This window comes from Kwoniella shandongensis, chromosome 9 (genome assembly GCF_008629635.2).
Source record: "Kwoniella shandongensis chromosome 9, complete sequence".
Lineage (NCBI taxonomy): Eukaryota > Fungi > Basidiomycota > Tremellomycetes > Tremellales > Cryptococcaceae > Kwoniella > Kwoniella shandongensis.
Window position 1 is genome coordinate 112,339 of NC_089295.1, and position 27,514 is coordinate 139,852.

The 27,514-nt window shown below is 47.9% G+C and overlaps 6 protein-coding genes across 6 annotated transcripts; 4 read left to right on the forward strand and 2 right to left on the reverse strand.

The window, feature by feature from the left end:
- Nucleotides 1-12,898: 12,898 nt before the first annotated feature.
- Nucleotides 12,899-13,938, forward strand: CI109_104999 (uncharacterized protein; the record flags this gene model as incomplete). The annotated part of the gene is made up of 4 exons (XM_032005552.1): nt 12,899-13,039; nt 13,133-13,395; nt 13,517-13,737; nt 13,805-13,938. The coding sequence occupies 4 exons, from the start codon at nt 12,899-12,901 to the stop codon at nt 13,936-13,938; spliced, it is 759 nt and encodes a 252-aa protein (XP_031860271.1).
- A 246-nt stretch (nt 13,939-14,184) lies between these two features.
- Nucleotides 14,185-15,544, reverse strand: CI109_105000 (uncharacterized protein; the record flags this gene model as incomplete). The annotated part of the gene is made up of 6 exons (XM_032005551.1): nt 14,185-14,398; nt 14,509-14,629; nt 14,710-14,852; nt 14,953-15,058; nt 15,128-15,247; nt 15,343-15,544. The coding sequence occupies 6 exons, from the start codon at nt 15,542-15,544 to the stop codon at nt 14,185-14,187; spliced, it is 906 nt and encodes a 301-aa protein (XP_031860270.1).
- A 423-nt stretch (nt 15,545-15,967) lies between these two features.
- CI109_105001 (uncharacterized protein) lies at nt 15,968-17,507 on the forward strand (the record flags this gene model as incomplete). Its single annotated transcript, XM_032005550.1, has 4 exons — nt 15,968-16,634; nt 16,722-16,989; nt 17,055-17,350; nt 17,419-17,507. 4 exons carry the CDS (start codon nt 15,968-15,970, stop codon nt 17,505-17,507), a joined length of 1,320 nt encoding a protein of 439 aa, XP_031860269.1.
- A 565-nt stretch (nt 17,508-18,072) lies between these two features.
- Nucleotides 18,073-19,733, forward strand: CI109_105002 (uncharacterized protein; the record flags this gene model as incomplete). The annotated part of the gene is made up of 5 exons (XM_032005549.1): nt 18,073-18,204; nt 18,375-18,458; nt 18,532-18,891; nt 19,083-19,408; nt 19,532-19,733. 5 exons carry the CDS (start codon nt 18,073-18,075, stop codon nt 19,731-19,733), a joined length of 1,104 nt encoding a protein of 367 aa, XP_031860268.1.
- Nucleotides 19,734-20,051: 318 nt separating this feature from the next.
- CI109_105003 (uncharacterized protein) lies at nt 20,052-23,378 on the forward strand (the record flags this gene model as incomplete). The annotated part of the gene is made up of 10 exons (XM_032005548.1): nt 20,052-20,432; nt 20,650-21,340; nt 21,432-21,701; nt 21,868-22,112; nt 22,170-22,380; nt 22,440-22,634; nt 22,733-22,859; nt 22,926-22,938; nt 23,024-23,266; nt 23,337-23,378. The coding sequence occupies 10 exons, from the start codon at nt 20,052-20,054 to the stop codon at nt 23,376-23,378; spliced, it is 2,418 nt and encodes an 805-aa protein (XP_031860267.1).
- A 268-nt stretch (nt 23,379-23,646) lies between these two features.
- Nucleotides 23,647-26,553, reverse strand: CI109_105004 (uncharacterized protein; the record flags this gene model as incomplete). Its single annotated transcript, XM_032005547.1, has 7 exons — nt 23,647-23,913; nt 24,031-24,119; nt 24,204-24,280; nt 24,352-24,457; nt 24,537-25,217; nt 25,285-25,634; nt 25,706-26,553. The coding sequence occupies 7 exons, from the start codon at nt 26,551-26,553 to the stop codon at nt 23,647-23,649; spliced, it is 2,418 nt and encodes an 805-aa protein (XP_031860266.1).
- Nucleotides 26,554-27,514: the final 961 nt, after the last annotated feature.

The window sequence follows — 27,514 nt, forward strand, 5'->3', positions numbered from 1 at the left end:
TCAAGCCACGTTTCTCTTGTGATGTGAGAATAGAAGTACACCCAGAACGGAGTCGAGACTCACCTTCGCACCTTCGCAAGCTGACCTAGCTAAGCGAGGGTATATCTGTGTATCAGCGTCACATCAACGAGAATTCACTCTTCAGATCACAAGGACGTTAGTTGACTGCGGGCAATGACCAATCCCACATCAAACACTCATCAGCCATTGAACCCTCTGACTACAAATCCGACCCGACAGCTCCGGACGCCATATCCCTTTGAGGCATAGAATGGATCAAGACGACGTCATACTTTCTTTGTATTAGCTGTGTGGGCGTGTATTCAGAACAAAGAGTGTACCTGTCGCACAAGCAAGGTTGTGCACCCCGAGGAGAAGGAGATTGACGCTTTGATCACCGTGTGTATGTGTCCGTCCATCAGGGTTCTCATCGGGCCATAGAACACTGGGTGGAACGTGAAACATCGCAATGTCGTTCCGTGTGTGCGCAAGCAGTGAGTGACATGGATAGTGCATTGTTAAAATGGTGGTGATAGTGCATAGCGAAACAGAGATACCATATGAATGTACGAGCGGAATAGCATGTCTCAGCAGATTCACGTGGCGAAGACGCGCCAAACAAGTAACACACCGACTGTGTGTGGCAGACCCGAATGAATACATATAGGGCCTCGACTGGGTACTTACATCGAATCTTCATTAGTATAACGGTTAGTATAACCGCTTCTCAGTCAGTTCATGTCCAAAGCATGATCCGGCAGCGCGCGGTAGACCAGGGTTCAACTCCCTGATGGAGAACATCTTTTTGTTTTTTGACTGGTGCATAGGGATTTGGTCGACTTTTTGGTTTTTGGAGGAGACCAAATGGTCGTGATCAGCTGGGAGGAAGTTTTGGGGTTGTAATGCTGCAATGAGCATGACTGTAGAGTGGTAGGCTGACCTATGTCATGTTGCTGCCCCTGTCACATGCACTGTGCTATTACTTTGACACACACAGATTGTAATCAACATCTGTCAGAGGCGTGTCTTTGATGGGCCTTAGCAAGGAATACAGAATACGAATGGGACAAAGTCCTATCCCAAATTGTACAAGTCGATTAGCAAGTGTATGAGACTTGGGGTTGACTAGCAGAGTGCTTCACTTGTACGATAGTAGTGAACCAGGCAGAGGAATATACATTTGTCACAGGAATAACTATGTACAAGTCCTGTGCTCTGCTCATGTATATAAGTACCAGTGATACTACGAGAACCGTGGGAACGCTTAGTCAGTCGGATTGGTCATCTCCTACGACGGTCGTCTCCAGGCCAACTTCCAACTAGTTCCCGACAGATGATGAGTCGAACTATTTGGAGGCTGAGTCGAGATGTCACAACACAAGTCGATTGTTCAGTTGTACTGGGTCGTTACAATATCCTCCCCAACTGCACCCTGACTATGGTGTGCTATTGTATCGTCTCCATGGGGGAGTTCATCCCTGATTTATAAGATGTTGACCTCTCTCACGTAGGAGAATGTCAAGGTCATCACATTCTGATGAACTGAGGCAGAATGTAAGATGTGTCAGTTGGACATAGCGAGCAACAGGGGGAAGTGTGAACTGGTCAATGAAGGTGTCACAATGCAGATGATGAACTCAGGTCGTGACAATGCAAGCTGATGTCCAACTCATGCAACTCTCATAGTGACCCTATTTGGTGGAAATGATACTTGTAGAGCCCACTGACAGACTTGCTTGATACAGATAATAAGAGGTCACTCAATACAGCTGACTGACGGTTCCCCTGGCCTTGATTGGGCCATCAATACTTATATACATGGGTGCAGGACTTGTACCTAGTAATTGCTGCAACAAATCACCAGACCTGTGGTGACTAACTCATAAACGGGATAATGGACAAGCTGCCTCACTCCATTGCACAAGATCTCAGTCAGGGTTTGTGTTTGGATCTTGTATTTAACAGTATTACAGAGTAGAAGTGTGTATGTGTCCTGTAGTCATGAGAGACTCACTCCACTGACATATATGAGCCATATGAAGTTGAATCTGATTGTTTTGACCCACTACGACTCTTCACAAGGAAGAAATAAGCCAACAGGGGGAAGGGGAAACATGAGTGAAACATGAGTGAAACACTTCACATCCAATTATTGAACAACATCCTTGTGCCTTTGTGGAATGTAAAAGCTCTCAGGAAGCAGTCAAGAGGGATGAAACAAAGATAAAACAGCAATGAAACAGCTGACATCCCTTTCACCGCAGTGTCAAAGTGCCTTCTTACCCCTGTGTAATGAATCACAGCACGTGTAATCCTACGAGACATGTTCCTGTACCTTCGTTTGTACCTGTCTCTGTCGAGCCATGTCTCTGTACCTGTCTCTGTCGAGCCATGTCTCTGTACCTGTCTCTGTCGAGCCATGTCTCTGTACCTGTCTCTGTCGAGCCATGTCTCTGTACCTGTCTCTGTCGAGCCATTTGCTTAGTAAGGTGGCAAATATTCTCGGTGGCAAACAAGGTATAAATACCCCAACCCTTCTGTAGTCAGTTGTTAGTATCCCCAGTTATGGATCTCCATTTGAGTCTCACTCATACAGTCACACAGTTGGTCACAACCCAACAACTCTTGTCGTCATCACTACCCCTGTCGTCACCGTTGCCACCGTTGGCACTTATACCTGGGTCAATCATACAACAAGCCCAAAACACTGTCCTTTTCATTGGACACCTCCCGTATCCCTCCGTACCGGCGTGACACCCTGTGTGATTCCTAGTCTCTAACAGTGATTCACCAGGGTTCTGTATTGCCTGTGATGTCATTGACATATCATAATGTCTTTTGGAGCCCTTCACTGTGCCCCTTCCATGATAGGATGTCTATTACATCAATTCAACAGGGATGAAACTGAAGTGAAACATTTGTCATCCCTTCACAGAAGGACAAAACTGCCTTCTTTCCCCTGTGTGATTCACAATCTCTAACATTGACTTCCCGGGATCTTTTATGCTTGTGATGACATTGACTGGCCAGCGCATCCTTTGACTATGGGTGCAAGGTCATTGGTGATATGTGCCAGTTTAGCTATAAAGGACTCTTGAGTCTCCCTTGCCACTCTCTGTCCTCTCACTTTTCCTAACTCAATATCATCAAACATTATTCCTTCCCACATTATACCATACTTCTTACTACTTCAACTACCATTGCTATCACTCCTATACACTACACCATGTCTCACAACCAATTTGACAGTGCTGCTGCCTCTGCCTCTTATGACCTCTCCCTTGCTTCACAGCCTGCATCCCCACTCAGCAGCAGCCACAAGGCTTCCTCTGCAATTTCAGCTCATGCTGATCCACACACATACCCCTCATGCCGAGGTCTGTTGAGAGACTATTATCGGAAGATTGTGAAGGGCAATTGGCAAGGTGGGTAGATCACAGTAATATGTTGCAACAAAACATCAGCTGATTCACACACTCATCTGCCTTAGATATTCGGAATGCCAAGGAACAAGGCTCCAAGGTGTGTGAGTGCTTGAGCAATCAGCTGGAAGCTGGCAAATTAGCTTCCAAAGAGTATCAAGCACAAAGCAGCCTTCTTCATGACATGCAGACTGCCATCAAGGCCATCCCAGAAGGTCTAGGGTCAATCGATGCATCAATTGATTTGTCAATTGAGGAGTCACTTGCAGCGTCAATTGATGACTATCACCAGCGATCAAACCAGTCTCTTTCAACACTCACCTCACTGGCAGCAAAATTTGCTTTCATGACCAAACAATCAGGTGTTGTGGACAAGCAGACTTGTCTCAGGCACAATCTGCAAGGGAACCAGAGACTCACAACAAGTGTGTGCAATGTCTCTGATGCTGTAACAAAACAGCGAAGGTACCTCCCATGTCCAGATAAATTTGACATTGAAGAGTCCATGCCTCCACTGACTGATGAAGGGAGGCAAGATCAATGGAAAAAAACACAAACCAGTGCAATGCATGCCTTTTGGATGGAGCATTCAAAGTTCGAACCAGGTAATCTTAAGCAGTATGAAAGCAAATATGTCAAATTTGCACCTACTGCACTGGGTACAATCCAAGGTGACCCAGAGTCTGGGAGACTGGATCACAAAGAGGAGAAAACATTGGAGAACATTCTGGTTTACTCAGAGATGTTGGATCAGGTGAAGACTCAGGGGGAAGTGGATTCCCCATATATTCCTGGACTGGGAGGAGTGTTGGACGATGCAAAGCGCCACTATATTGCATTAGAATTATGCGGTTATATCCCGTAAGGAAACTTCTCAATAGCTTTATAGTATATAGAGACAACCAGATTCCTATCTAGATTTGGCCTCGATGCAACTCATATCCGCTGTGGTACAACAAGGTCCGTCGAGGATAGGAGCGGACATCGACGGAGACTCCGCTGAGTCACGTGAATATTTAGGATGAAAGTTGACGGAGGCTCGGCGTAGCTTTGTTGAGGGATAAGATAGCTTCTATGAGAGGAATAAAGGAGGATGTTCCAATACTCTTTATAGTAACTTCAATCGACGACCTAGTACTCTCTCGACAGTAGTTCCGCTGACCTTCGACCTGGCTTCCTCAGAAGGAACGCCTTGGGGTCGGCGGAAGTTAGCAGTTAATCCACATATTCCTTTCCCCTTTCCGTAGTTACTTAGTTAGTTAGACCGTAGTTAGATAATAGTACACACATAATTCTACAGCACTATGAGACATGTACGAGTACGACACGCTACCCCTCCTCGACTTAGAAGCAAACGAATCTCAAACGAAGTAATAATGCAAGAGCGGTTGACCGAGAACCGGACGGTTATGTCATGACGGTCACTGCCACATACATCACGTGACCTACAAGATCCCGACGCACTCTCCGCACTACTCGCTATTCTCGTCGAACTCGTAGAACTTCATTCAACGAACCCATCTCTTATTCGGTCTAATTCGACGAACTCGCCGAGTTGTAGAATATCGCTCAACGTAGATGGACGGATGGATGGATGGATATATAGGAGAATGGCTATTCTCATCTTTTGTACTCTTTTCCTTAGTGATTTCCCGATTGAAAGTCATACACCGTACCTTCGCTATCGCTCTTGACGATATCACTTAGCCTTCAGTCAGTCCAAGGCCACAACGCTCTTCCTGAGGTTGTTCTCTTCGGATTCTCGTCGTTCTCGTCATTCTCGCTGAGTATCTCGTCCATCTTGTCATTATAGTTGACGCCTTTGGCGAATATCACTCAACCTTGTCTCCGTGGTGTGATAGGGCCTCATTGACTGAAGCCTCTGTTGATCATCGTGACAGGTTAGCCCTTCTCCGTCGAATCTCGGGGGTACCACGCTCGGCCTACTAAGAGACCTACGGTGGAGTGCTACACCGCGCGTAGAACAACAAGGAGGATACTCTCTTGGGGAATGAGTGAGGTTTTAATGATGAATGTGGCACATGTGAATGAGGAACAGGAAGTAGATTGGCTGTTTGATATGAAGATCATGAAGGACATGGAACAATCACAGGAACAATAGTGGAGGTTTGGTTGTGTACATCACAGATCCTGATACTGTACTTCAATTGGGTAGATATGCATAGTGTGACCAGTCCAGCTGGCTATCTATACAAAACCTTGCACAGAGCAAGCAGGAAGAGTATGCAAACAACTTCAATTCCAGATTGTTGTTGTGAAAGCAACTGCAGCAAGTAAGTTTGCAACCAATTCTTTGCAAAGAATTACTGCATGCATATTCCGCAAGCATCTCAATTATTCATGGATGACCAGATCTGAGAGGACCCACTATACTGATAACATTCATGGGTCATATAAGATGCCATATGACTGTCAGAGGCAGTGTAGCCCACCGAGGTTCATACAAGATGAAACAGACATTGTTGGGTCACGTGAATAGTCTGGGTGAAAGTTGATGAATGCTCTGACAAGCTTTGTTGAAGGATAAGATCAATTGTGATTCTGTAGGAGAAGGAGGAGAGTTGATCTCATACACTTCCTGGTAATTTACTAACAACAACAGTGCAACTTTGACAGACACTCTATGTCACGACCTAGTACGACCGTACGATTGACTTATGTCGTGACACCCCGATTTGGCCCCCAAATAGTTTAACTCACCATCTGTCGTTATCTAGCTTGAGTTGACACGGAGGCCACCAACGCCAGAGAAGGCCGATCCAGCTGACAAATCGTTCCCACGATTCTAGTAGTATTGCTGGTACATATATACATGAGTACAGGACTCGTACATAGTTATCCCTGTGTTGAATGTATATTCCTCTGTCTAGTTCACTATTATTGTACAAGTGAAACATCCTACTAGTTAACCCCAAGTCATATACATTTGGTACTCGACTCGTACAATTCGTGATAGGACTTCATACTATTCGCATTGCGTATTCCTTGCAAAGGCCCATCAACGGACCTGCCTCTGACAGTTCCTCTCCTTGGCTTTAGAGTACTGTCTTGTCACGCCGGTACGGTGTAGCGCTCCACCGTAGGTCTCTTAGTAGGCCAAGCATGGTACAACCGAGATCTGATGGAGAAGGGGCTAAACGTCCGGTTCCCGTTCGACCACTCTTGCATTATCACTTCGTTTGAGAGTCGTTTGCGTCTAAGTCGAAGTGGGATAGTCGGTCGTATATGTACATGTCTCATAGTGCTGTAGAAAAATGTGTATACTATTATCTAACTACGGTATAACTAACTAAATAACTACGGAAAGGGAAAGGATATGTCAATTGAGTGCTAGCTTCAACCCCCTCAAGGCGTCCCTTCCGAGGAAGCCAGGTCGAGGATCGGTAGAGCGTCTGTCGAGGGTGTACTAGGTTGTCGGGAAGATTACTAGGAGCATATCGAACATCCTCCTCTATTCCTCTCACAGAAGCTATCTTATCCCTCAACGAAGCTTTGTCGAGCATCCGTCAACTTTCGCTCAGACTATTCATGTGACCCAAAAGAGTCTCCGTTGATGTCTGATTTATCCTCTACAGACCTTGTTGTACCACAACGGCAAGCCGTGATCAGTGAATGGCTGTTGTGTTTATTGAACTTGATACTGAGTGCACTGTGTGAGTGAAACCGCTGCACTGTGTGGTGGTGGTGGTTCATACGGTGATGTTGTTTGTGCTGGGTGTGATGGCTTGGATCACCAAGTGATACACAAAGCAGCTAATCAATATAGCCTTTGATTGTGGGCAAAGATGAGAAATTCCATACATCAATCACTGAAAGGAGATGCAACAGTCATGGAGCACTCTACCCACTTTCAGAAGACAAATACACTAGGATGTTTCACACAAGGAGGATGAGACAAAACAGACACAGGGGTGAAACAGAAAGAAGCACTGCACCTGATTTCATGGAAGCACCATGGCATAGTCTAGTCCCTATGTTCTTGGTAACTTTTAACCTAATCCTCTTTGCCACTCTCTTTCCACTTTACCCCACAAGCTTACACAACAGCAGTTGCTCAACACTCCCACATTATCCACATCAACATTGCAATAACCATTTTCACTTCCATCAATTCACACTTCAGATCATGTCTACGCGTCAGTCTGATACTGCAAGCTTGGACCCACAACTCTTCTCTTCTTCTCATGGGATACACCCACAGAGTCACCTGGAAGACATTAGAGCATTCAAGACCACCCTCAGGCTAGATTCTGAGGAGCCATCCTCCTCTTCATTCCAACCACACTCCAGCAGTGGGCCCAACAGGACCAATCCTTCTGTCCAGCCAGCAGAAATGGATGTGTCCACCTCTCTGTCCAGCCTTGGTCTAATTCAGAGGAGGATCACACGTCTTGAGCAAGGTGGGTCCCCTTCTGCGAGGTCTTGCTTTGGGCACCTTGGGTGACTTTATTGAGACTGAGACTGAACTTGAAAAGAGCATATTGGGGCATTGATATGCTTAGTTGGTGGTGCCAGGGGCCATGAAGACGGCACATAATCAGCCAAAGAAAGGTGTAATGATAGATTGCCCAAACATAACTGACATTCATGTCTTCTTCTGCCTCCACAGATCTACTCACTGCGAAACATGAAGCCATTTGTTTTACCAAGGACCTCAACTCAAGGACGAGTATCCGTTTTGGTGACGGAATTCTCACATCACAGGCAGGAAAGCTCCTTGAGGAGATATCCACCGCATTTGAGGACCTTCCCGTGCCTGAGTCTGCCAGATACAATGGAACAGGCTACTTTGATTCAAATTATCCAAATCGATCAGTTCTTGCAGTCTCTCATCTCACTATCTTAGGCATACAATATGTCTCATTGACCAATGATTCAGGTTTCATATGGTACAACAATCAGGTTGGGATTGGCCGGCCCAAACGAGGGAATCTTACAGAACGTATTGGCAAAGTTGCCAAGGCAGCAGCTTCCTGTATAGAGTATGCTGTTGCTGGAGGAACTGATCTGGAAGTAATCAAGAGGCAGAATTGGCCACTTTCAGAGACTGAGAGGGAAGCTTATTCAAAAACTGAGCAAGGAGAGGCATTGTCAAAGTTTGTGGATATGTTGCAGGATACAAAGATATCCGCAGCAGATTGCCATTCACAGTTTGTCAGATTTGCACCACAATCATTGGCTCGGATTCATATTGAGCACAGTTCATCATGTGAGGATCCAGAGAAGCAGCGGGGTATGAATAGCATTGGATGGCTATTGCGTGCTGCCAATTTGCTGGAGCAGAAGGAGACAAGAGAGAAGGAGGAGAAGTCACAGCAGATGCTGTCATCATTCTGTACCTATCTCTGAGGATATGTGTTGATATACCTGTCTTTAAAATATAGCGCTTAGAGACCTTGCTAGCAAGGTGGCTGGGAACAAGCTTGGTCTAACAAGGTAAAGAACTCAACCCCCCTTGTACTCAATCATCAGTTCAATAGCTATGAAGGAGTCTTCAGTATCACTTAAACAGTCACACATTTGACCTTCAATTCATCCCATCTTGTCATGATCACTTGTGCGACCATAATTGGCACAGATACCTGTTCAATATCACAACACACTGGATACAGTTTGTTCCATTGGGTACCTATCATTATGGATTAGAGGCTGGTGAATGTGAACTCAGGTGTTGATAACGAGAAGAGGAGCATGATATATTGTGGTAGACAAGATGGTTAGTGGAGAAGAGGAATAAACAGTACCAATAATGGTGTCCAGTGTACATTATCTTATCTTCTAGAATTATCTGTGATTAAGAGTTGCTGTGAATATTGTATTTTATGAGGATTAATCGGGAAAATACACCAGGGGATCCTGACCAGTGAACTGTGGAAGACCAGGCATGCTATTGTTTGCAAGAAAGTACCCACTGCACCCCCCTTGGCTACTACAATGTCTCTCACAAAGTCAACAAGGTGAAACAGGTCTGAGGCCAGTGCATCCTTTCACTCATGGCCTTCACTGTGCCCCATGTCTCTGACAAGAAGTGCACTGGGATGAAACGGAAATGAAACAACATACACATACCTTGACAGAAGGACCAAAATTGCGTCCTGACCCCTTGTTGCTCTCAGTTTCCCTTGACACCAAGGCAGCAAGATCCTTTAACCAGTGATGTCATTGACTGATCGGCACTTCCTTTGACTGAAAATATGACGCTTTGATGATCTGCCAAGTTTCAGCTATAAGAACCTGTCAATTTTCTGTCTTGTCACTCCCTCATCCCCCTTTTATTTGTATAACTTACATACTCTCCATTCTGCGCATCCACATTGCACAAGACTGCAGACCATTTTGATTTCCTCTGCTATCGTACTCACAATCCACACCATGTCTCACCCACAATCTGACTTCAATGGATCTGCTTTTCAAACATGGGAGGCTGAGCAGCAGGAGAGCGTCCAGCTGGGTCACCAAAATACTATGTCCACCTTGACCTCTATTGCTCCATCCACTGCTTCAACTCGTCCTCCTTCAGTCGGTGACCAGAGTGAAGCTTCCTTGGTGATTACCCGAGCTGAGCCACAAAGGTACCCCTCTATTGAGGACCTGCTCCAATCTGACATGGATACACCTGCAGAAAGGTGTCAGCAAAGTGGGTAGTCAGACCTTTTGTGTGTCAGAAAAAGTGTTGAGCCGACCCTTATATTCAATGGCTCAGGAATCCGGGATCTCAGACAACAAGGATCTGAGATATGCCAGACACTGAGCAACAAGCTGGCATCAGATGGCCTAGAACCTGAGCGGAACCAAAGATTGAGAAACCTCCTCGAAGACATGCAGAGAGCTTTCATGGATGTTCCAGAAAATTATCACTGGCCTTCTGTTTTTTCTGATCAAAATGATGAGACCGATGACTCACTCTTCACTCTCACTTCCTTGGGCTTGAAGTTTGTCTGCATGACAAAAGGATCAGGTCTTGTGAATGATGAGGGTCACTATTCGAAAGGCAGAAGACTCACAACTCAGGTGGGAAGGCTAGCTAGGGCAGTAAAAGAGCAGCAAAGCAATTGGCATCAGAACCCGCAACAGTACCTGTTGAACTCTGGAGGATATTTCCCACCAATGACCGATGCTGAAAAGAATGATTACTGGGCAGAACCAGAAAGAAGATCAAGGCGCCAGTTTGCCAAGATAGTGGGGGAGAATGCATTCGACTTGCATACAGCAAAGGAATGCTTGCATGCAGTAAAGGAATGCCGGGAGCATTATTCCAACTTTGGACCTTCTGAATTTGCCAAGCTCAGAGGGGATGAGAATACTGGAAAATTGGGGTCTGCGGAGATGGAAAGGTTGCGAGACCTCATGGTTCTCACGCGCTCTGCAGAGCAGAAGGAGGAGAAGGTGCATATATTATGGCGGGAAATGTTCATTAGTGATGAGTCTGAGACAGACAGTGATTAGAAGGGTTATCCTTTGTGAGAGCATAGGGTTGGTTATGTACATAGTCATATTTGGTAGAATTGCTCTTTTGAATTTTGGTGTGGGGAACACGAATCTGTACTGCTGACTTATGGACAAGGACAGGATAGTTGTCATCACTGAGTGAGAGAAAATGGAGTGTGCTGCTGTTTACAACTGAACAACCATTCCCTATGGTGTTTGTGTAGTGGAATGTCTCTCATAATCAGACAACGAGGGATGTAGCAGTAACATGATTCTTCAGCAGAGGCTTTCAACATACCCCTTGCATCCCTTAGATCAAGTCAACAGGGATGAAACAGGAATGTAACATGATTCATCCCTCAAATGAAGGCACAACACCCCTTCTTACCCCTGATTTGAGATACTGAGTCAACAATATCCATCAAACCAATGATGTCATTGACTGGTCAGCACCTCCTTTGATATGCTGGGCAATCCTGCAAATGATCTGCTGAGTCCACCTGTAAAGACTGCTCAATCGCTCTTGCCACTCGCTTTTCCCTCTTTCTGAATATAAGCAATCATTCGAAACCCCTGGAACCCACCAGAACACCAGCTCTATCGTTTGATTATCATTCACTATTATATCCCTCACAATGGCTTCTGTACCAACACCTGCCTCACAAAATCCTCCCCAGACCTGAAAATCCAAGGGATTGGGGCAAATGTTCCCTCATGCCTAGAATTTCTGCAACCTGTGAAGGAAAGACTCGATGAGAAGTACCTGGGTGGTGAGTGCTAATGCCTGTTCGATTCATTAGGCCAAACACAAAGCTAACTTACAGCTTGCAGCACCTAGGTATACAGGAGACTAAGCAATATGGAGTGGATGTTTGCACATGGTTGGCAAAGAAGGAGATCTCAGGCAGTCATGTGGGAAGGTCTTATAGTGGGACCAACCAGAACCCTCCTTCAAAACATGCAAACTGGATTTGAGAGTTTTCCAGAAAGCCAAGACTGGTCTGTTGATGATTTCAAACCGCAAAGCAACAAGGCACTGTCTGATCTCACCATATCAGTAGTGAAGTATGTCAGCATGACAATTGGACCCAGCACTGTCAGAGCAAACTATTCTAATCTTCATGACTTGGAACATGGTGGTCAACTCACGAGCAGTCTGGGTGTGATTGATACCACTGCAAAAGCTCTGCAGAAATACATGGAGACAAGGGGAGTGTCGTTGAAAAATTCCGAGGATGAAACTTGTCTGAAAGAAACACAAGAGGCAGCAAGAATTACTTTTTGGAGCGGACCATTGGGCCAATATGAGGACCTTTGGTGTGTAGCAGACTATGAGAAAGTGTTTGTCATGTGGGAACCTCAAGCAGTAGCCAGTTTTGAGGGTGAAACTAACTGTGACGGACTGAGTGAGAGTGAATGAACTGACTTGGCAGAACTCCTGCTTGATTCAGCCTTACTGGAACAGGTGAAATTGGATAACAGGCAATGGGTGGGAAGGCAGTTGGAGGAAAGGCAAAGGGTAGGGAATCATTCTATGGAATGCATAGACAATGCATGGTAAGGTGCCATGTACAGCGGGTCAGAAAGCAATGTCAGCAATTGAGATGGACAGTGTACAATTTCTTATGTATATCAATAGGTTTGCAGTGATGATGTGAATATCGTAGTAGATCGCGCTGTTGGTTTGCACCGAGGTGCGACGAGAGGGACAGGAATCCTTGCCACTGAGATAGTGAGAAATAAGGCGCGCTATTGTTTACGACCGAACGAGTTTTTGTGTTTTTCCAAAGGCAACTGCAAAAATCGTACGATCAAGCAGTAGGTAGGTAGGTGACTGGTAACAACAACATTTATCGTTTTATTATTAGCATCGTACGATTTCATTCCTCTTCATCTCATCCTTACAAAGCATAATTTAGACTTGTTGGGTCACACACGTATACATATATCCGACGATCACTCTTTCTCGTCGTTCCCTCCCATACATCTAACGCATAATACGACACGAAGAAAAGAAAAAGACGGAAATGACAGCTTCGTACAAGCCTCGAACGGGGAACAAGACAGCCTCCGAGAAGTCGGAGAGATCATTCGCTAGAACATGGGGTATTAGAGGATTGTTCTTGGCCTTGTTCTGGGCGTTCTGCTCATACGCGAATAGTATCAACGTGAGTTTGTGCACCACCAACATGATCACCAATCTGTCATTACATCTATCCTATGTCGGAGTATCAAAGTTCCAAAGCTAATATTTGCTTTAGGACCGGTTTTACGTCCTGACCCCTGCTGGTCTCCACGAGACAGTCAAACAGTCCCTCGAGATCGCTGCGACACTCCAACCTGAAGGTTCAGTTACCCCCGGGACCAACGCGACCTTGATCGTCGAGACTTTGATCAACCAGTTGGTCAAGAACCACCCAGAGGCGAAATGGGCGACTGACTTTACGAATAAGAGGGATTGGGTGTTCAACAACGCAGGTGGAGCGATGGGGAGCATGTACATCCTCCATGCCAGTATAACAGAGTGAGTGCGCGTTTCCCTACTTGTTGACGCGGGTGCATTTGCATTCACCGAGCTCCTGCGCTACAAGATCGTGTTGCTATGGTGTACAATTCGTGAAGCTGACCTAATACCCTACGCTCAGGTACCTCATCATCTTCGGTTCAGCCGTTGGGACAGAAGGTCACTCAGGTCGACATACCGCCGACGACTATTTCCACATCCTCGCAGGTACACAGACAGCTTACGAAGCAGGCTCGCTGGAGAAGGAAGTCTATCACGCTGGTGACGTTCATCATATGAAACGGGGTGTCGTGAAACAATACACCATGAAGGAGGATACTTGGGCATTGGAGTATGCACAGGGTGAGTTCATGTCATACACTCCCTTCTTTGTTGGTCATTCGTCATGCTAATAATTTGAATGACTCAGGCTGGATCCCTCTCATGCTTCCATTTGGTTTCGCAGACGGTATCGTATCCACGTTGGACTTCATCACCCTGTATCACACTGTTCGCGTTACAGCCAAACAGATGATTGGGAACCTTCTCATTGGCAAGATCTAATCAAGCCATAATTGAAGTCATACCTAATGGCGAGGAATAATCTAAGCATAGCATCATGGATTGGCATGGACAGGTGAAAACGGACATTTCAATTTCGAATATATAGACGTCAATAGAGGACGGCGTAGATACGTAGAATCAGTGAAAGCAATGCATCGAGCTGCTTCCTGCATATACATGTGTCTTGCATGACAGCGCTGTATATTATCTCGCGGCTGAGCACCGTTTCCTGAAGTATCACCGTCACTAGATGTCCGCCAAGAACTCTCTCAGCTCTCGAACTCGCTCCTCGGCCATACCCCATGCTTCCCCAATCACTCTTTCCCCGCTTGCGCCGACAACACCTCCCAGTCCTTCTTGTCGGATGAGGCACGCGTGATCCTTCTCGTCGAGCGCTATTGTGACGGTCGTGGGCAGGAGCGAAGTCTCGAACGATGTAGGGTCGGGTAAAAGATGGGTGCTATAGAGGAGTAAGATGCACAAATTAGCCACATGATCGCGTTCAATAAGCTGTGCCGGGCGACTTGTATCTGGAGCGCCTAAGAAGACAGAAGGAGTGCAATAACATACCTCTCGAAGATGCCATATGAGCAAGACAATGGTATTCTTCCCAACTGCAATGGATGTCTTTCCGTTCTTGAACATATCGTCTTCCCAGAGTCCTCATCATACTTCGCTCGTGGTAATCGGGCTATTGAACCACCACTTGCCCGTCAGTCCAAGTACCTACAGTGCACACCACCGTGCTCAGCTGAAAGACCACCGACGTACCATTCTTGAGAGCCGCCATGACAGCCAAGACTGCTGCATCGAAAGCGTTTCCATCGTAATTTATGCAAACTACGTCGATGTAGATCACCCATGCAGCTTTTCCTGGGGCGATAACAAGGCTCGAAAGGGGTATCGTCCGAGATCTGACGGGGCAGCAGAGTCAGCTGTTGCATTTCACTCGGAAAGTATGACCATGTCGTGGCGGCAAATCTGTGAAGGGACGTTGAGAGGGAAGACACGCACGAAACGAGCAAGTCGTTCAGCCAATTTGAGAAGGTCTGAGCCTCGTCTCCCGGCGGACCAGGTTTGAATCGTGAAGAACTCAAGGCAGGAAGATCGATATTTGGGACTGTCACAATGCCAAAACGTCAGTGTTTTGACAATGTCACGGCACTTTGAGGCCAACGTAACAACTCACCAATGTAGCCCTCGTTGGGAGTAGAAGCGGATGGTTCTGCGATTTCCGCCTTAATACCGCAGACCATGGTTGTGTCTCCCAACCTGACAAGCGATGATCCATGCGCTGTCGATATTGAGCCTAATCAAATATGGACCACATGCCATTAGCATATCGTTGTAGCAAGTACACATCGACGACCGTGACCAGCAAGTAGATTATACAAGGACACTCACCGACATTCACACTAACATCACGCCATGATCGGACCTTTCTCCCATCAGGTCTGTATCCTTGTGATAGGAATCGAGAGAGGTATTGAGAAGGGTGCAGTCGTTGAAAGACTGCAGCTGCGGCTGCGGCAGAGGTGGAAGCAGCCGCGGTAGATGTTGACGCTTCGGGTTGCGCGGGTGCGCTTGATGTCGCTGTTGCTGCCATGTTGACTTATAATTTATAGGGTGGAAGATGTTGTTAATGTTTGAACGGATGTGCGATCAGCAAAAACAGAAATCTGACTTCGAGCAAAGTCGAGCAAGGGGGCCCCCGTAACCGGCCGGTGCAAGTGCCACACTCGAGCGGTGATTACGGGGATACTACAAATCCCATTAGAAACCTTGATATGCTTTTCTAATGCTGTGATCCTTATGCGATTACAAAACGGTGTGATGTAATACCAACAATACGAGAGCGAGCACGCGTGTCATCATCCATCATCATTCAGACTTTTCAACAACTAACAACTGCTCATCATCCTTTTGACACACACCACACAGACAGAGAGCAGCATCATCCACACATACATTGTCATCGTATCATAGCCGACTCAAGCTACCTCAGTGTTAACCACCACGCCAATTATCGATGGCTCAGATTGCCGGACCGCTCTCACCTTCCCCTCTTCGCGAATCGCCCATACCATCGACATATAGGGCTTCATCTGGACTTTCTTCGCGTTCACGTTCATCTATATCAGCTTCTGTATCCCCTCCACCTACCACAACGAGTGCTCATCGTACGACAAGTACTTTCAATCGAACATCACCCATCTCTTCCACTACTAGGAGGTGGTCTAGCGAATCAAAGGAGAACGAACAACCACAGCCTGTTAACAAGGGCAAGATGAACGGTAACGCGCTGCATGGAAAGGCAGGCTTCGAAGACAATGTTGCGACTACAGAGAGAGGGAACGGGGGCGGCAGAGCTTGGAGAGATGGGTCAATCGATTCCGAGTCCGAATCATCGGGTGTGAGAGTGAGGAAGAATCCACCTCGTTCTGCCAGGCCGTCAGGAGCCAACGGTCTCTCAACATTACCGACTATCCCGGACCCGGATGCCGACATTGCGCTTTTGGAGAAGAGCGTGTCACCGCCACCTCCCGCACCTTCAACACAAACAGGTACAGGCGACAGACCAATTGTGACGAGGAAAAGGAGATCAAGCAGTGTCAAGAGGAAACCTAGCCCTGGTGCTGTCCCTACGAAAGCTGTGGATTGGGAGATTCCACGAAAAACATTCCATTCATCCATAGGTGAGTAAGCCAACTGCTCCGATAACACCCTTCCCTTGCATAACATGAACGTAAGTTAAACAGCTGACGATTCAATTCAACGTGTAGGATTTGTTGTCCTTTTTCTGAAATGGCTCGACCCTCCTTCCCTCAAACCCCTCATCACTGTCCTCTCAACAGGGTTGGTCACTGTCAGTGTGCTCGACTACTTCCGACTCAACTTCCCCGGCTTTGCAGAAGTCTGGGAGGCGTATTTTGGATTCCTGATGCGAGAAAGCGAGAGACAAAAAATCAATGGCGTGATCTGGTATCTCATCGGAGTGATATTCGTTCTGGGATTGTATCCTCGTGATGTTGCCGTTGTGTCTATCCTCACGTGAGTTGCTTTGGAGCTTGTCACCTTTGGATGGACGAAGACTGATCCTTGAGATGTCGCCACAGCCTCTCATGGTCCGATACGACAGCTTCGACGATAGGTCGACTCTGGGGTCGATATACCAAACCCCTCCCTTCTCACGTTCCAGGTATCAAATTCCTGCCCTTCGCCCCTCGTAAATCACTTGCGGGCTTCCTTGCAGCGATGTTCACCACCGCCTTGATCTGCATCACCTTTTGGTGGAACGGTAGTGGTGGACGATGGACAGTGTTGGACGTCGAGGACTATGGTCACGGGTACTGGGGTTTGTGGGTGACCTCAATCGTTGTGGGTCTTGGAGGAGCAGTCGTCGAAGCGCTTGGTGAGTCCACCCTAGCTACCTAGTATTCGATTTGCGGGTCATTCAAGCTGATGCACGTCTTGATGTAGACCTCGGACTCGACGATAATCTCACTCTGCCAATCTTATCAGGCGCAATCGCATGGTTCTGGTTGTCCATCACCAATCTTGTGCTATAGTCGATGTCCCAAATCCGCCTTCCACAGCATTTTCATCTCCGCCTCATCTGTCGCAACCTGTCTCAACTGCCAAAAACACGTCGACTTCAACCTCGTGCGTCTCTGTCTCGAACTCAAAAATAGAGTGACTGCCGTATACTATACCCTTTTCATATTGTAGATGCTCGGTCTCAACTTTTCTGAATGATACCCTTTTACGACATTTTCATGACCTGTCTTCTCTTTGTCTGCGGCTACTCTGTGTTCTGCATACCTTGTGTGCAGTGTCAGCTACTATCTTAGAATGCTCTCGTGTAACATTACGTCCATATACCCCATAGTAGCAGTTGTGATGATATCCTCATGTTTAGACGCGTCTAGATGTTGATGGGGATAAATGCGAATAAAATGAATGCAACATTAATTCAAGCTCATGCTTGCACGCAGACTGCTGATCACGTGGTTTCACTCGTTCTCGTTGATTGAATTTCAGATTTCAAACCTCCATCCTATCATACATGTCTACTCTTGATATCGATCATTGACTCCTAACAAAGTATCGTACCCTTACAACAGATCATACACCATGGCGACAAGCACATCGTCAGCATCGTTTCCGCAAGATCTGGTGAAATCCCTCGAGAAGCACAATGCGAGCTTCACGACCCTATTGAGTCTGATTCCGGCTCAATACTACATTGCGCCTGATCCAGAGGTGGTGAGTGCGGCTTGCGTTTCCCTTTGGGCAATCAATGGCCATAGTCATCGCTTTGTCGCTTTGAAGGTGTCACGCGATCTCCCCTATGACTATAGCCAACTGGAGACACCAACACTATGATCGTCAACAAACAATATCTCAAGTGCTAATGACCGGTTCCTCCTTCGCAGGCCGATAGTAAATGGATGAAGAACAAGAAGAGAAAGACCGGCGAGGAGATCAAGGAGCACAAGAGGAAATCGAAGCAGGAGAAGGTACGTGGCTGCCCGCTTAATGTGACTGCTGGTAGTGCGATGAAGCTGACTTGAGTGTGATGTGCTTGTGCAGCTTGACCCTACCAACAAGCAAACCACAGCCGATGTCCTCCTTGCTCAATCTGCCGACGATGCTACAGCCGATACTACCTCCGAAACCCCACTAGCAGGTCCCTCCACTCAACTCCAACCCTTACCGCCTCAAGCGTCCATCTCTGAATTGCGAGCTAAACTCCAATCCCGACTGGAATCATTCAGAAGAGGACGAGGTGTGTTTGATGAGGAAGGTGGTTCAGGTGGTGATGTCAGGAGTAGGGATGCGTTGGAGGAGGAACGAAGGAGGAAAAGAGGGGAGATGAGAGATAAGAGACGGAATGATAGGAAGGAGGAAAGGAGGAAGGCGGTTGCCGAGCCAACGGCCAAGCCTGCAAAGGTGAGTTGTTGCGTGCATCACTTCACTTTGTTACACATTTCCGCGTTTGTACCTCAACCCAATTCTCGCTCGATGCTTCATCGATTTGAGCACAATCGGATTGAGTGGGATCTGGAAACGTCAGGGCTGTTATCGGTTGAGAAGTTAAACGTCACGAAGGTCTTCAGCTGACACCACATTGCAATATTCAGACCCAGCTCCTTGTCCCTCAACTCCCCTCTGACCCAACCGACAACCTCTCATTCCCCGCCCTATCTCTTCCATCCAAAGAAAAACAACGCAACAAATCAGGCTTCAAGCAACTTTCTAACCCGGCTCAAGCCCTTGCTCATCTCGAGAAACATAATGCGAAATTGGCTTCTCTGCCCGAGGAGAAGAGGAAGGAGATTGAGGAGAAGGAACGATGGGCCAAGGCTGAGGAGAGAGCCGCTGGTGGTAAGGTGGCAGATCAAGAGAAGGTGTTGAAGAATGCTGTCAAGAGGAAGGAGAAGACCAAGGCGAAGAGTTCCAAGGAATGGTGGGTGTCATGTTTCTTCTCTTGCACTATATGTGGCTGCCTTGACCGGCTTGACCGACTCGAGCAGTTCGGTTCATATATGTTTACTTCTCGGACAAAGCTGACATTAGGCTCCTCATGCAGGTCTGAGCGAAAGAGGGAGATTGAGAAATCCAACGCCATTGCCATCAAAAAGCGAAACGATAACATCGCCAAGCGTGTCGATGCTAAGCGTGACAAGCGATTGGGAGTCAAGGACAAAGGAGGAGCGAAGAAGAAGGCAAGACCTGGATTCGAAGGGAAGAAGGGCAAGGGCGGATACAAGGGTAAGAACAGGGATGACTAGGTTCATATCCGGTTGGGTGTTCATACAGGAGATGGGTGTATGTATCTTATGCTTTGCGCACGCAGGGGAAGTTGTTGCATGGCAGTGGTACGTGAATCAGTCAGTGCCGTCCATATGGGAACGCAAGATCCGAGTTCGCCACACGCCACGCCACTTAGTGTTTGTGTCGCGGTGGTGGAGGCTGTCAGGTCGACGAGTGTCATCTTCCAGGCTTGAGCCGTTGACGATAACCATTGTCTTTTCACATCTGATATCGACGTCACTTATCGTACTCGTGCCTGCTCATCAGGAGTGATCGGCTTACACTCTATCGACACGATGTCCGATCCCACGCCCCCCACATCTGGCGCACGGGGCACTGGTCCGGACCGAGGCCGAGACCGCGATGCCCCACCTCAACCCCAACCACCTTCCTCTCCCCGTTCTCCAAGACCCACTCCCACTACCACCCCCGGACTCCAACCCCTCCCACCGGGCATGCTCCAATCCCCCCCACCTCGACCAAATCTATCATCTATGCTATTCATGACGGCCTTCTTCTTCTTCATGTCGGGAGGTAATAATATACCGACCTCGGGAGGAGTGGAGATTGGTCCCGATGGGGAATTGAGGATGAAGCAGAGCGAATTGGATTATGTGAGAGGGTTGAGAGATGATTGGAAGGGATGGATAAATGGTACAGAAGGGAATTATACTGAGGTGAGTGTCAAGCGAGGGTAAAAGGCTTGGACTAGGTGGGGAAGGAGATCACGGCGCGGTCAGAGTGGCCGGGGCCAATAGCCAGATGGAAGGAGGTGGTCGAGCGGAACCGAGTGACACGAGCAAAATGGTGGATGGAGGACTTAGAGGGTCGCAAAGCAGTTTCCGATCCCAGGCTTGCTGTTGCTGACACTGCTCTTTCATCTTACTCCCGCAGCCCGCCATACCACCCATCCTTCCCTCCAGCATCATACCGCCCGAATACGTCCATCCCGTCACGCATCAACACCAGTTCTACAAGAACATCACCGGCTTCTACCGATCTGCTGTCGTACATCCCTTATCCCTCTCAGCGACAGGTGGTGAAGACAGCTCTCCAACGACTACGTCGGATTACTGGAGACATCTCAACCTCCCGACTTTGAATCTTAACAAGACTGGAGAATGGAATGAGACGCTTGCTAAAGAGCTGAGGGGGAGCTGGGATTGGGAATCGACAAACAAATGGGATATGAACCTCAAAGAGAGAAACATATCCATTGTTTCCTTTGATAATGACTCGGACTCAGATACCAATGGCGATAAGACCAGAGAGACGGGAATCGAAATCGAAGGATATCCCGATTGGACATGGGTCAAAGGTTCTGCAACGCTCTACAGCACGAACGACGAGCAGATCGCTTACGATTTCTACGGTCTACATCATATCCCGAATGGGACTTACAACCTCTATGCTCTTCCAGAAGGGATGAGAGTGGATATAAGACGATTACCAGGAATGTGGGGTGAGACTCTGGGGATAGGAGGAGAAGTAGGGAATGTCACGAGGGGAATCGTGTTGAGAGAGTTGGAAAAGGAGGTGAAGAGTCAGGAGGATCTATTGATTCTGAATGATGTCCAAAGTGATGGTGAGTGGGACGTCGTCTCAGCTGACCATTTCCGGCCGGTAGCCGATAAGCACAGAAGCTGATCCTTGAGTCCTGTCACTCGCCATCGTAGACATATCCGACGTGACAACCTGCCCACTTCTGATCTACATGACACTCCCACCCTTACCGAAGGGAGTATCACCTTTTGAGATCGAAGCGTACGAGAGAGAACTGCAGAACCCGACGGGTATTCGATCGGGTATGAGACGTCCTCCTGGATACTGGGAGAGCGGGGTGGGTCTCGGTGCGGTCGTGGTGGCGGATGGATGTGGGGTGGTTCTTGGGTTGGAAGGTGGGAAAGGCCTTGGGATCGACGATTTCTGGAGGAAGAGCGTGAACTGTGAGTTGGACTCCGTGATCTTACGTCTCTCCCTACGACTTGGCCCCTTTGCTCGTGCACCCGGATGTTTCTTCTCTCGTGATCGATTTACCCCTTCTTTACTCGAGCGTGCTTCTGCTCTGCTCAAAGGTCAGGCGAGTAATGATTTGACTGACGCTCAATCCAGACGCCGCCTTTGCAACTGTGTCCCAGCTACTTGTCCTTCTTCTTCTCGTCCGTCAGATGGAGTCCACCCGAACGCCATCTTCCCTCGCCAAAGTCTCCTTATGGAGCATCGTCATCATGTCCATCTCCGATTCATGGATCTTTTCAGCGCACGTTGTCGTCGGCATATGGTCAGATAACAAGGCAAGCTTGCCAATGTTGGTGCCTGGTTTCTTGTGTCTCTGCACAGCGGTAGTCTTTGGACCTGTAAGTGGTAGAATCTCCACGTAAGCTGTGGTCGCGCTGACGGATCTACGAAAACAGCGATATGCTGTGCTGTTGCATCGTATTCAAGCACCAGAACGAGTCTCAGCTCCGCCCCCTCCGCCTCCCAGACCTGCCACTCAAGGTCCAAATGCCACTACCACACCCAATACGCCAGCTCAAGACACGGCCATCGCAGAAAGAACAGGGCAAGGACCCACTATGAGTCAGGATGTTCGGAACCTGTTCCGAAATTACCCAGCTCTGAAGTGTAAGTTTGATTACAATGAACGATAGTTGACCTATGCTGACATTCCTTGCCTTGTGTAGGGGTATTTGGTCTCGGTGCGCTTTTCTTCATCCTCCAGATTATTTTCCTTCCCTCCGTGATCCCCTTCTCAATGTTCGCGTTGTACTCGTACTGGCTCCCGCAGATCTGGCGGAATGCGAGACGCGGTACGAGTAGAGGATTGGATGGCGAGTTTGTGATCGGTACGACGATCGGAAGGTTGGCTTTACCAATGTGTGAGTGTCGAAACATGATACCTGGAGGCCGCTTGCTCCAGCCAGAAGAGAATGATGAAGTGTCGTGAATCGCCCGCTGACCGCTTTTCGTACGATAGACGCCTTCGCTTGTCCCGATAACGTCTTCTTTGTAAAGACTAGATCGTGGGCTTGGGGCATTGTATGGTGGCAGCTATTCCAGATCAGTGTGCTGTACGCCCAGGAGCGACTCGGCCCAGCCTTCTTGTGAGTGGCGCCGTATGTGTTGGCGGGGATCTAAAGATGCTAACGAGGTTTGATATACGATTACAGCTTACCGAAGAGTGTAAGTCTTTCATCGCCCAGGCAAATATGCTGTGCAAGTGTATTGCAATTGAAGATTGACTAATTTCTACTCTTCCGGGACTCAGCTCGCCCCACCCGAATTGTACAACTATCACCCCCTAATCCCAACTTCGGACCCCGAGAACCCTTCCCCCGTGAACGAGACGACCTGTTCGATCTGTATGGAAGAAGTGGACCTCACAACATCACATCCGTCTCATTCAAGCACTGCCATGGGCGGTCTGGGCGATAAGAGAAGGAATTACGCGTTGGCACCGTGTGGACACCTGTTCCATACTAAGTGTCTGAGTCAGTGGATGGGGATCAAGGTGAGCTGAGTGGCAATTGGGGCTGGTGGTCCCGTACACGTGTTGACATTTGCTTTCTTGTGTGGTTCAGACCATATGCCCGTTGTGTAAGAGGAGTCTACCCCCGCTGTAGCGCTCTCGATAGCCCCAAGCAAGACTACAGGCATGGCATTGGCTGTTGGTCTTTTGGAAGGGATTGTTAGGTTGTTTATTATGTCAGTTACGGTTCGCCTTCTCAACGTGTATACTAAGTTCTCAGTCAGTGTTCCTGAAGGATCGGAAATACCCAGCACTTGTATACCAATACATCGTTATCGAGACGCATGAATATCATGTTCCAAGATTACAGGGCAATGTTGACTTCGCATACTGTATACAATGAATGCCAGCCCTTCCACGCCCTATAATTCATCATTGTCATCGTAATCCTCACTCATCTCGCTATGACGCCACTCCTCCATCTTCTCATCGTAGACCAGATCCATCTCTCCCCTCCTATCAGCCATCAACCTCCCCCATTCGAGATAGGGTCTGAAGACATAAGCTATCATGTTCTCTTTACGCCAGTGCGTGGCGGACCATTCTTTACCGCTGAGAGCGATCTCGTGTGCAAGGGGCGTTTCGGAAGCTGAGGCGGACGAAGAAGGGGTGGAGGGATCACCCTGGAACTGCGTACGACGAGCACGAAAAGGTTATCAGTCTTCCGCAGGACTTTGGGCAACGACGGCATCGGTAGTGGTGGATGAAGGATGTGGTCTGTGGCGTTTACTAAGAGGACCACTCACAAATGCCATGATGTCGTACAGATCGGAATAGTCCATTTGTACAGGGACATAATGTACCCAAGGCTGGATCCTATCCGTCCACCATTCAGCTGAAGACGCGGTGTAAGACATCAGCTCTCAACTCTATCCGATCATCATTGTCGTGGACATGGAAGGGGGAGAGGACGACTCACGCATTATGGTCGATTTGAAGATCAATGAGCCGGAGCTCAATAGTCTCTTGAACCTCGCAGACCATGCGTTCCCATCGCTGCAACACAAAACAAATCAGCGATGTCCCGACTCCTGAGCGGATATGGATGAGGTATGTGTACCACTCACACGTCTACGATGTAGCGATATTGCAAAGCATCGTCATGGGTCATGAGCTTCGACCAAGCGTATTCGGTGGCTAAATCGTCGCAAGTGCCATCATCGACATTACACTCTACCACATCTCAAAGACATCAGCCAAGGCCAGATATACACCCTCTCGTTGGTGATGTAGTATGGTGACGTCCACTCACGTAATGGTCCACCTGTAAATGCCAGATTCATATACTTGTCATTCACCTCGCTCCAGCCATATCTCTTGCTGCCTTCTTTTAGCTTTTGCGATTTCATATCTTTTGGATTAGGCAGGATCTCCACGGTTTCGGAACTGGGATTACTACTCCGATCACGGGTCGATCCGCCTTGTTCTTGTTCCCAATGATTGTTGGTACTGGTATTCGTGCTTGACGAGATCATATTTGCCATCTTGACCAATCTAGTCCTGTGCGATGCTCTCCATGGAGTATAGGCTGAATGATAAGCCCCCGTATTCGACCCTCTCCACATCAACTTATCCTCCGTCTTCTCTTCCCAAGGTACATCAGGCAAGTCGTCCGTATTAACCCATTGTTCGACAGGAACACCCAGTACGTCCGAGTGCAAAGACGTTTTTGACAACGAAAAGATAGGAGTGAGAGGTCGGACTTTTGGTGATTTCCCAGCTAGGGCGCCGTGGATCGGAATCAAGGAAGGGTTGGTACATAGGTCCATGGTCGTAGAATGGGATGAGATGAACGATTTGTGAGCAATTGACGTGTTGGGAAGTATGGAAGGGGGCGAGATGTTCGAATCAAAGGTTCGTATGGGTGAATTGGGGGAACAAGCGGCAGACCAGCCTTGTAGTGTCATGTCGATCTCGTCATCTTCGTCAAACCCTACGCAACATCGGTAGTGTGAGTATCAGCACTACACATCTCTCGACACGCCCGCGATCGCACTCACATTCACCCTCCTCGACATGTTCCAACAGTTCTCGCTTATGATCATATCCCACCACAGCCGTAGCTGTATCATGTACCGAATAGACCACCGTAATGTCCCCTAAGAACTTTGCGATCGGGCGAATCAACTCTGTTTGTCCTTCCAATCGCTCATTCGCCCCCTCTATAGCCTTGGAATCGTACGTTGAGAGCGTACGTAGTGAACCTTTTCTGACACGGAGGGTATAAGTGTCAGGAAGACGAGTGGCGGCGTTGATTCGTGCGTTCAGATCACGAGGTGATAATGCTCGGAATGGCAAGAGGTCAGTGTGGATCTGGTCGTATTCATCTGGAAGTTGCACGTTGTTTTCACTATCGCGTGGTATCAGTACGATTTGGCCAGCAGAACAGTCATTAGAGGTTGAGGCTTGGCTTGCACTCACCAGACATACGCCCACCACTTGTCGAATCCTTTCGGCGGTTGTCTCCCATATCTCCGTCTATATTCCACCACAGCCTCTTTCAACGTTGTACTTTGTCTCGCAACTTTCTTGTCCCATTCTTCTCTCGCATCTCGGATGAGCTCATAGATTGGATGGACCAAACTATCCGGGTTGACCTTGAGCAGTCCTCCTTCGACCTTGTGATCTTTTGTTCGTTTGTCCAGCACACTTCGAGGTAGGGGTGCTCGAGGTCGCCGAACCTCTTGTTTGAGAGATGTCGAGGTTATGCGACCCGAAACAGAATGAGGAGTCGGGAGTGATTTCAATCCTGAAGATGCAGCTCCTACAGCTGGAGAAGAGGAACGTAACGTAGAGTTGAGAATTGGTCGAAGAATTGTAAGGTAGAGGAAGAAAATCCCGATAGCGTAGACTATGTATCGTCTAGCTCGCCGACTGAAGATCTGACCAGATGGGCCAAACAGGAGCGAAGCGAAATATCGTCTCCTTCTTCGCCCTTTGTCCCGATCATCATCATAGACTTTATCGCTGCGACTATATCCGCGTGATCCTTCTTCAAGTACCGCACTGAGTCGTCGAGCATGAGCGTGTCCGTTTGATCGTCGCCAACTCAATACTGATCGTTTGGAGCCCAGTCGCGATGCTTCTGCTGCTGCTGTTTTGGAAGAATCCCGTCGTTGGTAAGGTGAAAGCAGGTCTTGGTGTGTGTTTTGAGCTGCAGGGCCGGCGGCTCTGCTCGAGGAAGTGATAGGTCGATATGACGAGGATGATGTGGGGGAGGAAGTGAAACGCGGAGCAAAGTAGGGGTGGGTCTGTGTACGAAGTGACATACTGTAGCGAGTATCTCGCCTTTCCAGCTGCCAAGAGGACGTTGCTGTTGCTGATGCGATACGCCGATGATAGGTTTGATAGAAAGGCCAGCGTCTTGGCAGTGACGATGCCTTGCTGTGACAGTCGAAAGCGAGACTAGAACGAAAAGAGATGGCTGTGAGTAGATATGAAGCGATGGTATATGTGTCAATGAGTAAGTCACTCGATATGATCAGTGAGAACGGATCATGTCATACGAATGGCCATCGTACGAATGTGTGAGACAACTCATTGCACCGAAAGATTTCAATAGAATCGTAGATCAGCGTACGGAGACCAGGCACCTGGATGATTCACGAGGCAAGACCATTGAAGCGGTTCCTTCTGCGTTTACGCTCCAGCGATGATCCAATGTGTTCATTATAAAGCCTGTAAGATGGGAGTAAGTTCTGATTCAGAGTCAAGGGAAGAATTAAGATGGGATTCAGTCGGGATCTACGGGAAGAATCAAGTGAGACACACAAAACGAAGGAAGCTAATGAGATGAGAAGAACACTGCGCACGTGGTTTGGAAGCCAGGATTGAATGGGTCAAACTAAAACTGATTTAACAGCCAATTCATTCAATACAGAAAGCATCAGCTCATGTGTGCCTTTCATACCGCATGGGCTTGTAGATTCCTCGCAGCGAGTGAGCAGTGCATAGCGAATGGTCAGATGCATGCATTTCTGCCGGTCGGGCATGAGAGGTGATGCTTGATGTTATATCTGACGTGTAAAGCTGTTTATTTCCAAGGGGAGTCGACGGGATCTATTTTGTCATTCCGCCCTTCACGCGACTGACCGGTGCAACTCTGAACGCGAACCCGAGCGATAATTATGTGAGATTGACATGTCTCGGCCCTCTTGATCACATTTATAAACTACCTTCTGCCTCTGCTGGCAATAGTAGTTCGAGCATAGACGGCCCGATCACGAACTT